Genomic DNA, 13,301 nt, shown 5'->3' on the forward strand with positions numbered 1-13,301 from the left:
GTATGTTTATGACTCTAACTTGGTGTCAAAATGTTACGTAAAATTAATTGCGGAGTAAACCAATTTTAGGTTAAATCCCTAGCTTTTAATCCCCACTTAATAGTCACACATATTTTGGTCTGTTCCCGTCAAAATATATTAAAATTATAATGATGGGCAGCATACTTTGGTTAATATTTGAGATTTTGATATGTATTTTTATTAATTAAACGAAAGAGCTGTCACAAAGCTGTCTAAGGAGTCACTAGGTCTTGATCGATGGTTAAGCAAGTTTGTTCAAGTTTGTTCAATGATCCCAGATTGTGCTGAGTTAGGTGGCTTCAGTCAGGTTTCTCGTAAGGACCCTAAATTATGCCTTGGGGGTACCCTTGGGTTAGCAAGGAAAAACATTGGGGCATGGTGCCTGCCTCTGTTAGCTAATACAGGAACAGTATCTGTAACTGGATCACAACATAGGACCCGATTATGTTTGTATTTCGTGCTGTGTCTGACTCTCCCGGTCGGGGCTTAAGGTATAAATAATTGAAGAGGTGGTGGAGTGGTTAGGAAATAAATATTTGTAAAGACTTCTTTAAGGCTTTGTGAATCTGCCAGAGCTGATTTGGGTATTGTGTTTGTGTCCGATACTGAGATGGTCAGTATTGAAGGTCAGAGAAACAAGCTTGTGTTCAGTCAGCAAACAAAATGAAAAGATTCAGCAAGTTGAGTTGAAGGAAACTCCCCAAAGGTCAGAAAATCAAAAGATAAAAATTCAATCTGAAGTAGTGAGGAAATCTAAATGGAAAAGTACTATTGAAGGGAAGATAAGGCAAAGGCACAGTGTTTAAAAAATAGTTCCAAATCTAAATCATATTCATATTTTAAAATAACTCTCGCAACTGTCGTCTTAGTTTGGTAATCCATGTTGTTAGCAATATATTTAAATATTCTAATTTGTTTTGCAGCAAAGAGTAATGGGTTGCTTTAGAGCATGGGAAGATTGGACAGTTTATCCTGACCCATTCCTCATTAAACTACAAAATATCTTTCTTGGACTTGTAGATCTCGAAGAGGAAAGTAAAGAACTCTGCAAACCTCAGGTATTTATGAATGATTGGATGTTTTCTTCCTCTGTTTAAATATAGCAACCTACTGAATTTTTATTTTAAAGTGGAAAAAAATGCTTGTGTTACATCTTGTTTTGTGGTGAACAGAACTCATGAAAATGTGTAAATGTTCTTTGACTTATTTGACTTCTGATGACACCATTCCTCATTAATCCCTAGAATATCTACCTTGGGCTTGTGGAGGTTGAAGAAATTAAAGAAGTTTCTAAGCGACAGGTAGTCCATGTAATCCATGTATTTTATCTGTGCCTCGTCTTTCCATAATGAGGTGTTATGTGCTGATTATTATGGTATTCCACGGTATTGTTATGTTTTCATTGCCAAAGTTAAGTTGATTTTCTCGTTCCTTTTTTCTGTGTAGTATTACACAGCTGCAAAATATCTACCCCCCTTGTTAGTCTATGCTTATTGTTTGGGTCCCTACAAAAGAATCCTTGTACCTCTCTGTTATCCTATCCCATCTTCCTAATATTTAATTATATGTAAACTATTATTGTCCACTTCTCCCTGGGATGGCATGCTCTATATTTTAACCGTTGGAATAAATAAAGTGTTTATCTTTTAGTTCTGTTAACGTTGTTAGTGACTCTCCATGCTCTTAGATTTGTTCTAGCCCTCAAATGCACAACTACTACCTATCAAACTCTTTCATAACCTTATCTTCATTTTGTCACTTTCATAATCTTACCTTGATGTAAGTCTAAAACGAAAAGAAGAAAAACTCAACAGGTCAGGCTGCACGTGTGAAGAGAAGCAAATCATATTTTCATGTCAATAAGTTTTCACCAGAAAATGTCACTTGGATGTCTCTCTCCCAGGGAATGAGCAATCTATTAATGAATTACGTATAATTCTGAACTTTTAGTTCTAATATTACTTAGCTTCTCCAGTTCTTTAAACAGAAATCAAAACTCTTTTTAGCATTCCAATTGTGTCAATTAAGTTTGAGAAAAGTTTTAGTTCTGTGTTTTTCTGTTCTGTCAAAGTGAGCCCCAGAGGTTTATTTCCTGTTTATTTACGAGTAAAGTGAGCTTGTAATTTATGTAAATTGTTTTTACATGAGTAAAATGCTGGGCATTGAAAATTATCCAGATTAAGATTTGTGTTTGAACTGTCTACCATTAATTTCAGGAAAAATGAGAGGTGTTTAATTTGGAATGTATTGCTCTTTGCAGTGCAGTTGTTAACATGAAGGAATTTTGGCAAAAAAAGTGTGACGATTTATGTTACTGCATCGTTAGTGCAAGTTGATTTTATATCAAGTGGTTGAATGTAAATGAACAAACATTTTGCCTACAAACAACTCAGTTGAAATGATTTAGGTGTTAAATTCTGATTTATTTCACATAAAATCAGTCCACATTTTTGGCCTTCCTCCATCCCCTATGCGTAACTTTTCATGCTTTACAATATGATTGTTCAGCAAAAATATTTGTCCCATTGAGGTGATGGTGAATGGAAATAGACATCACTGAGCCAAGTTGTTTGTGTGAATTGGCATCATGTTTTAACGTCATTCAATTATGCAGATGTTTTACATTGCAACTTAGGAAATACGATCTGAAATCGGGTGTCTCCCATTTGGCTCCTTTGGTCCCCTCTGACATTCAGTAAGATTTTGGCTTGTCTTTTATCACACTGCCCCTTTACTAACGCTACAGCTTTGGTTCCCCATATGTTCAAAAATACATCAATTGCCACCTTGAATTAACTCTCCACGGGCTAATTACATATCAATGTAATTCGCTATTTTTGCGTGGAACATCTGTATTTTGCTACCTTTGTAAATTTCTGCGTGGTTGCACAACTTTATGCTGCTACCTCATCGTTTCGGAGATCTAGATCCCATCCTGTTGTAGGTACTATCAGTACAAAAGATGCACGTTCTCCCCATTGGGTTCCTCCTGTGCACCCAGAATTTCCCATGTCCAATTGAATGTGTTGATAGATCAATTGGCTATTGTAATTTGCCCGAGTGTAAATCAAGAATCAAAAGGGGAGTGGATGGTCAAGAGAGAGAATAGTGCTACAGGGAAATAATGAACTGGGAAATGGGACTGATAGAATTGCTCTGCTGAGAGCTGCCGTAGACTCGATGGACAAAAATGCTGCCTCTATGACACAAGCATGTAAGTACATGATCTTCGATCCTTGAATTTTTTTGTCCTTTTCGTTTGCTGCTCCTAAAAATAAAACTTTGACATATTAGGAAGACAACTGTAATCCTGAAGTTTAAACTTGTAATGTGTCAAAGTACTTTAATTATCTTATTCTCTTGTGGTGTATGGGGCGGCCTTGTTATCTATAATCAGCCCTCATTTGTGTGTTTCAGATATAAACTCTGGCATCTTTAAAACTTTAAATTCAATTGCAGCTCTCCGTTCCCTGCCGCCCTCCCAGATGGTTAATCACCTTCTTGAACTTTTTTGTCTCTGAATGAGATTCTGCACTCTTAACAAAAGCAAGGAGAAAAATCACTTCTGTGATATAGAACGTGCAGGTTTGATGTGTAAAATCCAAGATGGTTATGGTAATGTGCTTATTTTTGGTAGCCTGAACCTGAGGATCTTGATGGAACACCGGTAGAGGATGAACTCGATGGTGCCCCATTGGAGGATGTAGATGGAGTTCCAATTGATTTGAGCGTTGTGATCGATGATTTAGATGGTATACCTATGAAGGTGCTGGATGATGACCTTGATGGGATTCCTAGTAAGTGGCTTTAATCTTATGTCCTGTGTGTATACAATTTGCTCCGAGCCTGGTAAGTATTAATTGCTTTTAAAGAGAAGGGAAAGGGAGAGAGAGATCAGTATCTTAGAAATTATCCTAGTCATACAGCATGGAAACAGGCCATTCATCCCATTACATCCATGTCGATCAGTGGTCACCCATCCGTATTAATCCCACCTCCCAGCACGGCGCATAGCATTCAATGCCTAAGCAATTAAAGTGCTTCTTAACAACACTGCTTGCACCACTTTCTCAGGCAGTGTATGCCAAGTACTTGCCAATCTCTGAATTAAAAAAGATCCTGTCAGATTCCCTCGTGATCTCTTACCCCTTGGTTTAAATCTATGTCCTCTAATTTTATCTTCCTCTGAAATGGAGGAAAGATTCTTGCAGCCTACCCTATCCAGACACCATCATTTTATTTTATGTACCTGACCTTATAGTCTTATTACCAGAGCTCCACAAAGTACTCCAATTGCGGCCTCACCATGGATGCAGAACTCATGGACTTCATCAACTTCATCACCAATTTTCATCCTGCACTCAAATTTACTTGGACCATCTCCGACACCTCCCTCCCCTTTTTTGATTTCACAATCACAGGAAATAGACTATTGACTGACGTCTATTACAAACCCACTGACTCCCACAACTATCTCGATTACACTTCTTCTCACCCTGCATCCTGCAAAAACACTATCCCCTACTCCCAATTCCTCCGTCTACGCCGCATCTGCGCCCAAGATGAGGTGTTCCATACTAGAACATCCGAGATGTCCTTATTCTTTAGGGAACGTGGGTTCCCCTCTCCCATCATAGATGAGGCCCTCACTCGTGTCTCCTCGGTACCCCGCAGCTCCGCCCTTGCTCCCCCTCTCCCCCAGTCACAACAGAGACAGTCCCTCTCGTCATTACCTTCCATCCCATCAGCTGTCGCAGACAACACACTCCACTGAAATTTCTGCCACCTTCAATGGGATCCCACCACTAGCCACATTTTCCCATCTCCACCCCTTTCCGCCTTCCGCAGAGACCGTTCACTCCGCAACTCCCAATTTTTTTTTTTTGGCGACTGCCAGCACTCGCCATTGTCGCAGCAGGTCACCGAAAATTTTCAAAATGTTGAAAATCCAGCGGCGACCAGAAAAAGGTACGACTCTTTCGGCAACTACTCACGACCAAACAGGCATCACCCCGCGACATGTCGCCTGTATGGTATTGAGTAGTCGCCCAAAGAGTCGTATCTTTTTCTGATCGCCGCTGGATTTTCAACATTTAGAAAATCTTCGGCGACTTACTGCAACTATGACTGGTGCCGGCAGTCACCGAAAAAATCGCGTAAGTGGGTCAGGCCCTTTAGGCTCTGTAATTACTGGGCTTTAATTGTCTATTCTTAATTTCCTTTGGCTCATGGTGAAATATTATCACAACTTTGCGAAGTAGGGAATTCCTGTGTTTACACCCAAAAGGAATGCATGTGTATTTCTGGGTCAATGCTTTGCAGGTATTGGTGTACCATTTGGTGGCAGCTTTAATCTTTAATGTCAGAGCCTGTGGATGCATAATTATTGATTAAAACACATTTGATTTCATAATTATACAGTGTCTATTTAGAAGCTTGGTTGACAGATGCTGATTCGTCCTGGTGATAATTTTTATCTTGGTTCTGAGTTGAGAGATTTTTATTTATTTTCCAAGATAAATCAACAACACAAACTGCTTGCATTGACCGGATTAAAAGAGGTTGGGTAATGCCTGGACACTATCTTTGTTCACTGATAATATGCAATAGAATGCTTGTATGACATACTAATGTATTTTCCAGAATTAAAAGGGCCTTTGTTTTACATCAGAATTTGATTTAGAAATTTCATTTGATGGTGTTTGATTGCTAAATTAGCTTTCTTTTGTCAGTCGATGGCCTTGAAGACTCAAAGAAGTTTCAGTCGGTATTTAAAGTTGCTCCATCAAAATGGGAAGCAGTTGATGAAGCTGCGTTAGAATCACAAGGTAAGTTTCAGATAAATATTAACATAGTATTTTTCTACTGTACACATCTTTGAAAAATGGACTTGGTTTATAATGTAGAGCTTGCACTGGTCTTGATGTGGACGTGAACATAACTAGCCATTATTCATAAATTCATGTTATAGGAACAGAATTCGGCCATTCAGCCCATCAAATGTACGCCATTCAACCATTGCCGATCCATCTCAACTCCATTCTCCTGCCTTCTCCCCATAACCCCTGACACCCATACTAATCAAACAATTAACTAAACGGTATTTCCCTCAAGTCTCAAATTCAGTAATTCGGAATGCATAAGGCTTTTTAATGTTGATCAGTTAATACATTGGACAGATGTTTTCATGTTAAATTCCAAAACTGTGAAATTAGCTTATTGGTGGTTATTACCTTGAGTGACACAGCATAATTTTCTTACAGCTGTTACTACTTCAAAATGGGAGCTCTTTGACCAACCGACTGAATCAGAGGAAGACGAACAACCAGCGTATGTTGAAATGTTGATGCTATAATGCAGATAGGCTAGTTGGGAGAGTGACATTTTATTTCAAAAGTTAGCTTTTGAAATGTTATGAATGATTCATTACAATCTCATTAGTTTAACAAATTAGGCACTGCATTGTACTCTGGCCTTAACTTGTGTTGTATTTGTTGTTTATGCAGCAGATATTAATGGTTTTGCCAAGGCTGCATAAGGAAAATTGTGTACATAGTGCATTGATGCTTTTTATTTGAGGTTTGTGTGCATCAGCCTTACACTAAACCTTTTATTGTTTTTCTCCTTTGTGACAAAATTTGCTTCTTTGCCCTCCCAATGCAGCGTATAGCTGTTAAACGTCTAGTTTTATGCTGGGAGTCAAAATGAACCTGTTTAAATCTATTGCAACAGGGTAGCTTCAAATAAAATGAACTTGTCCACCAAACGTGTGAAGAGCAGGAATTTGTAAATTGATGGTCCTGCAATTTAAACCACATTGATTTTTGATGCTCTTACAATGGGAAAATGTTCTGTAATTAACAGGGACGGTACATTAAAAGAAAGTGATGATGAAGATGATGATGATATTGATGATCAAATGTCCAGATCAGAAGAGTTGCTTTATTTTACTAACCCAATCAAAGAAGAAACATCAGAACACAGACCTATTCTCAAGTATTCAGAAATGTCTGAAGAAAAGAGAGCAAAGCTTCGAGAAATAGAGGTGCAGATATTTCTTGTGTTGTAACAATCTGCTTTCAGCAAAATAATTTTACAACCAATTACTTTGAATTATAAAAGTGCCTGTCTGTGAAAATGAACTTTTTTTTTTAAAGCTTAAAGTAATGAAGTTCCAAGATGAATTGGAATCTGGGAAAAGGCCTAAAAAGACAGGTCAGACCATGCAAGAGCAAGTGGAACATTACAGAGACAAGCTGCTTCAGCGGGTAAGCCCAGCATATTCACATCGATTTTTTGTTCAATGATTCAATGATACTTTATTGTAATTGTTTTGCATACAATCCCGTAAAATCATCCAGCAGACCTCACCTAGGCAACAGTCATCATCTTTCTGGCACTGACAAAGTTACAAATGTTCATCGAACAGTCTTATCTCATAGCGGCCAACTGGGCCTGCCGCCGCATGTGCCAGCAGGTGAGAGGGAGAGAGAGCGCGCCTCGGTCCGCGGACTGGGAAGTTTGACTCCGCAGCGAATCTCAGGAGCCCTCTGCCACCAGTGTGTCAGCCTGGCTTGCTGTTGGTATGGGCGGCGGCTCGCCGGAGGATCTTTCGCCATGTGCATCTTGCCGGGATTCCCTTGATTCATTTGATTTATTTAGTTCGTCACTTTCAAGTTACTGAGTACAATTATAAATTATGATGGTGGGCAACCAGTTTCATGATCTGACATTTAATTTACAAATTTAACTTTTGACATGCATAAACTCTTTTATAGATGCAAATTGACTGTTCTGCTCTGTAAATGTATTTATTCCCCATGCATTCTGTGCCTCATAATGCATTCTTAGTAGAAGCTGATTTGCATGCACTTGGACTGGTGGTGTTTTGGATTTTCTTTTTATTTGTGCTCCGCTACTTTAGTAGCATAATCTTATAACCTGAACTTCAGTATTTTGTGTTGCATTTAGGAGAAGGAGAAAGAACTGGAAAGAGAAAGGGAACGTGACAAAAAGGACAAGGAGAAAGATGTTATTAAATCTGAGTTTCGTGTAAAAGATAGGAAAGAAAAAGAGAGCTCCTCCTCCCCTTCAGTCAAAGAAAGGTATTATTTCCAAGTATGACTTTCAACCATTTTAACGCGCTTATCTTAAAATTGTTCAATTTTAAATTGTTATTGCTCTATTCTTGGTGTGTGAACATTTACTGTCCATCCTGGGTTGTCTCTCTGCTGTATTTTTTCAGTTGAGGATTTTTCTGTATTTAAGAGCTTTAGTTTGGTAGAGAGATGCTAAAAAGCCCAAGTTGCAAGTGAAGATGACTACATGTCATTGAGCAGTGTGTTTAAATCTGGTTAACTACAATAGTAGTTTCATATTGCTGGTTTCAAAGCAGATTGAAACAACAGAGAGTAATAACCCAGCAATCAAAATAGGCGTAAATGTCATTTTTGTGAAAAGATACCTAATTATTCAGAGTTTGAGCAGTCACTATTCCATTTGAAAGTTCAAGATATTAATGCTATTGGAATATGTAGTTGGGGAAGGGGGAGTGTTAAATTGTCTCATTTTCAAAAGGCTCCCAAATGAAACATGGTTTTGCTTGGATGGCGAAGGAAATTGTGCACTGCTGTTGCAATGTACTTACTAGTACATGGATGAATATAATAATTGTTCCCAATAATTCATAAAAAGATGCAATGTGTGGATGCATCAAGTACTGAAATGCTTGTGGCAGCTCCCCCACCTAACTTCAGATAGGCGAAAGAAAGTGATCTGCCAATCCCCAAAAATGATCAGAATTGGATTGGAATGATATAGTCCAGTGAGGGTGATTGGAAAAAGGTCCTAAAGGGATAGTTTGCTTAGATAATTTTATTTGGATTTCTTCATTCAACAGAGTAATTAGGTGAGACAGAAGCTTCTATTAGTGTGAACGTTAAGGAAAAGATTTGATAAAGTTAATGTAGGCTCTCTTCAGAATCAGATGGGAGAATTGATTGTGGTGTGTGCTGTGAAAATGCAGAGATATTTCAAGAAAATACAAATTTTATATATAGGTGAGAGCATGGCAGTTGAAAATAATGTAGAAAACGGTGGAATCGTCGACATTTAAAACAAAAAAAGCATATTTTAAAAGATAAGGTTATGAAAGAGGTTGGTATTCAGAAAGACCTGGATGTCCTCGTACATGAACAAACCGATACAGAGGAAATAAATTAGCTATGATGATGCTTTTTATTGAAAAATGGTTTGAGTACAAAAACATAGTTATCACATTCCAGTTCTATGGACCCTAGCTAGACCGTGTCTGAAATATTGTGTGCAGACTTGATCTCCCTAGCTAAGAACTTGCAAAATAGGGAGTGCACCCAAGGTCCACAAGATTGATTGTTAGAGCGAACCGGTATTCTCTCCCGTGAGAGATTAAGTGTGCGGGGTCTGTTTTTCCTGGAGTTTAGAAGAATGAGGTACGATTGCTTTGAAACATAGAATACTCGTATGAGTCATCCGTTCAAAACTAATGGGAAGAAATTTCTTCACCGACTGAATAGAGAATCTTTGGAATTCACTATCAAAGAGGGCTGCGGCGATTGGTCGAAATTCATCTATTGAAGGGCATTGTGACGTCTACCATGGAAACAGTCCCAACTTGGCCACACCAACCAACATGCCCTGTCTACACTAATCCCACCTACCCGCGTTTGGCCCATATCCCTCTAAACCTATCCAATCCATTTACCTGTCTAAATGTTTCTTAAATGTTGGGATATGACGCCCCAATTACCTCCTCTAGCAGCTCGTTCTATATGCTCACCGCCCTTTGTATGGGGGGAAAAAACTTCCCTCTGGTTGCTATTAAATGCTATTAAATACCCTCCCCCACCAAGCCTTAGATCTATGTATTCTGGTTCTCAATTCCCCAACTCTGGGTAAAAGACTGTGCATTTATCCTATCTTCCTCTCGTGATCTTGTATGCCTCTATTGAATTGCCCCTCATCCTCCTGTGCTTCAAGGAATCAAATCCCAGCCTCTCAACCTCTCCCTTTGACTCGGAGACTTGAGTCCTGGCAACATCCTCACAAATCCACATAATGCATACCATTGAACAAAAAGATCCACAATAATCCTACACAGTGTTGGAGCAGGTACAAGGGCTGAACAGTCTACTTGTTTTTTTTTGTGTTCTTTAACATAAGAAAGTAAGAGAATGGTATTAATTAAGTAAGTAAAAGGATGCATATTATATATTTTTGTGGAATTATTATTTGTAGTTTAATCCCATTCCAGTAAAATCATTGGATGCTAGTATTAATTGTCTTTTGTGTGTTACATCTATTTAAATCATGACCTGCAAAAGCTCACTTGAAGTGGCAAATGTGTCGTTTTCTTTCTTCTTACGATATATTTTGTGCATATTAGATGGAAAGCAAACTATTGAAATGTTCAAAAGTATCTGATCAAAAGTAAACTATTGAAACTTGGGCAACTGCTTTGAGTTGTAATTGCATAATATGTTTTAGAAAAAGGAAACACAGTGCATCTGTCAGTCCAACTCGTGTGGCCAGGCGTGTGAAATCACCGTCACCGCGTTCAGAACGGTCGGATAGATCACGAACCAAAGACAGCCCACACACTAGATCAGTGCAAAAAGACACACCTAGAGATACAAATAAGAAATCCAAAAGGTAAGTCCTAGTGTGGAACCATGATCTTTGCATTCTATTTTATTTGCTTTCTTTGGTGTGTCATGTTTTAAAAATGGAATTGCATTATTTTTCACTTTGTGCCACTATTATATCATATACCTATTAAAAGTATGATCTTGTTTGTGTATTTCTTTATTTGTGTGTGTTTGTGGATAATCACATCTTCTTGAAAAAACGATGTAGATTATAAAGTGTAACTATTCATCCAGTCCTGGACTCAAGTTTCAGTCCAGCTTCCATGTTGAACCAATTTACCTTTTTAGAAAATCAATAAATGGAGACCATATTCTTGCAAATAGTTCTGACTTGTCAATTAAGACAAGTCTAATTTTTTCCAAGTGTAAGGTCTCAGACATTTCCGTAATCCACATTTTAATTGTGGGGGTTGTTGGATTTTTCCAAAATGTTAGTATTAATTTTTTTCCCAATTATTATACTATAATCAAGAAAATTTGATTTATTGTAAGTTTTATACTTTGTTCTGATATTCCTAATATTATTAGTTTTGGATCAGGATCCAATTGGATATTAACAACTTCAGAAAAAGTTTTAGAAATATCTATCCAAAATCTTTTGATTTTTATGCAGTTTACAAAGTTATGAGTTAGATTAGCTTCTAAGCATTGACATTTATCACAAATAGGAGAGATATTTTGAAAAATTCTGTTTAATTTTGTTTTAGAGTAGTGCAATCGATGTACTTTGAATTGTATTAAAGAGTGTCTGGCATTTAACGAGCATTGATGTATGTGTTGTAAACTTTCATCCCATATATCTTTCGTTATGGGTTGAGCCAATTCATTTTCCCATTCTTGTCTGTGTAATTCTGTCGATGGGACCTCAATATCTAAAAGGATATTATAGATGTAGGATATTAATTTATCAAGGATTTCTGGATCCCTAATTCTATATTCTTGTGTATGTGATTTTACACAATCTCTAAGTTGCAACTATCTAAAAAAAATATTTGGGTGTAGTTCATAATTCTGTTGTAGCAACTGAAATGAAAGAAAAATACCCTTTCGGGTAAAATACCCCCCCCCCCCCCCCCCGTGGTAGGGATATTGGAAATAAGAGGACAAAGGTTTGAAGTGAAATTTAAAAAAAAAATAGTGCTTTTGAGGGGAAAGGATTGATCGATTGGGGTGTAGAATTCATTTCAAGAGAAAGTGGTGCTGTCAGATACAATCTCTGTTTTGAAAATAATTCGATCAGGCAGTTAAATAGGCTTGGTACAGAAGGATAAAAGACTAAGATAAAAATAAAGAAGGATAAAAGATAAAATGAGGGGAAATACAATTAGTGTATGTGGACATAAAGTTGGTGTGGCTTGTTTCTCTGCTGTACAACTATCTGTATAACTCAACGTGCTTTAATTACAAGTGTTATATGTAGTTTGTGACTTTTTTCCATTTTTTGCAGATCCCGATCTGGCTCGAGGACTCCAAAAAGGTCCAAAAGATCTCGTTCTAGGACACCCAGGAAATCTTCAAAAAAATCTAGATCCCAGTCCAGATCTCCACATCGATCACACAAGAAATCTAAGAAGAGCAAACACTAGTGAACTGTCCATCACCTTTTTCTGTAATTTTGGTTTTGTCCCGTGCCTGAAACAAACTGAGGAATATCATTCCTGGCTTTTTTTTGAATGCACATACATTCATTATGAATATTCAACTCCAGTCAATCTGTGTGCTTTTTTGTATATGAAAGAATTTGACTTCTATAGTGCTTTGGCTTCATCAACCCCTAAAGTCCCTGTTTGTAGATTGTGTAAAGACAGACCCCTTTATGTTAGATTTCTCATGAGGATCCTTGTATGTCTCTTCCACCAGCAGTAGCAGTATTGTATTTGCAGAGGTGTATGAGGAAGCCTGAAGCAGAAGTGTTATCCTTTTGTAATTTTTAACATTCAATGAGAGTTGAATAAAAATCAGTACAGAAAGTTACATAATTTCTTGTTTTATAATAAAGTAAATGCAATAATGTTTGAGCTATTCAACTCTTGGTATTTTAACGTGCAGGTTTTTTGGTCATTTCATCATAAAACGCTATTGACGCAGAAGTGGGGTACTTCATTGGAATAGATTTCCATGTTTCACCTTTCCAAGAATAGTCGTCTATGAATTAAAACTCCAATATGTCAAAATTCTATAGTTGTTAACATGCTCTTTTCCATTTTGCATTGACCACTTCTGGTTGGGAAGACCAGTAGTGGTAACCGTCTTGTACAGAAGCAATCACAGTATTGCGTGAAAAAATGTTTTTTTTATATAATGAATGGCAAGAAGCCATACACTTAAGGAAGATTGAACACCACATGCTGGGTATCTGAACTGGAAACAGAAACACGACATGACCAGTATCTAAGCAGCACGTCAGATACCATCTGCAAAACCTCACTCCTGTTTTCCTTTTAACATGCTGAAAAAACTGCTGTGTATTTGTTTTTTGTTTTTTTTTTTACTGATTTTGACATTTTTAAGCACTTTAGACAATGTGGTGAATTCATTGTGTCAAACAATCATTATATTCTTTAAATTAGAACTGTGTAAAAGCTCAAAATTCCT

General features: G+C 37.5%; 1 protein-coding gene across 1 annotated transcript in view; it reads left to right on the forward strand.

Moving 5' to 3' along the window:
• u2surp (U2 snRNP-associated SURP domain containing) overlaps nucleotides 1-12,719 on the forward strand; it is a 94,245-nt gene extending 81,526 nt beyond the window's left edge. The window contains exons 18-27 of the mRNA XM_055645678.1: nucleotides 945-1,079; nucleotides 1,266-1,322; nucleotides 3,659-3,818; nucleotides 5,754-5,849; nucleotides 6,285-6,351; nucleotides 6,886-7,066; nucleotides 7,179-7,289; nucleotides 7,993-8,126; nucleotides 10,546-10,710; nucleotides 12,154-12,719. Of these exons, the coding sequence (XP_055501653.1) occupies nucleotides 945-1,079; nucleotides 1,266-1,322; nucleotides 3,659-3,818; nucleotides 5,754-5,849; nucleotides 6,285-6,351; nucleotides 6,886-7,066; nucleotides 7,179-7,289; nucleotides 7,993-8,126; nucleotides 10,546-10,710; nucleotides 12,154-12,292 (1,245 nt within the window). The 3' untranslated portion in view covers nucleotides 12,293-12,719. The remainder of the gene's footprint in view (nucleotides 1-944; nucleotides 1,080-1,265; nucleotides 1,323-3,658; nucleotides 3,819-5,753; nucleotides 5,850-6,284; nucleotides 6,352-6,885; nucleotides 7,067-7,178; nucleotides 7,290-7,992; nucleotides 8,127-10,545; nucleotides 10,711-12,153) is intronic.
• Nucleotides 12,720-13,301: the final 582 nt, after the last annotated feature.

Source organism: Leucoraja erinacea, chromosome 14 (assembly GCF_028641065.1).
Source record: "Leucoraja erinacea ecotype New England chromosome 14, Leri_hhj_1, whole genome shotgun sequence".
NCBI lineage: Eukaryota > Metazoa > Chordata > Chondrichthyes > Rajiformes > Rajidae > Leucoraja > Leucoraja erinaceus.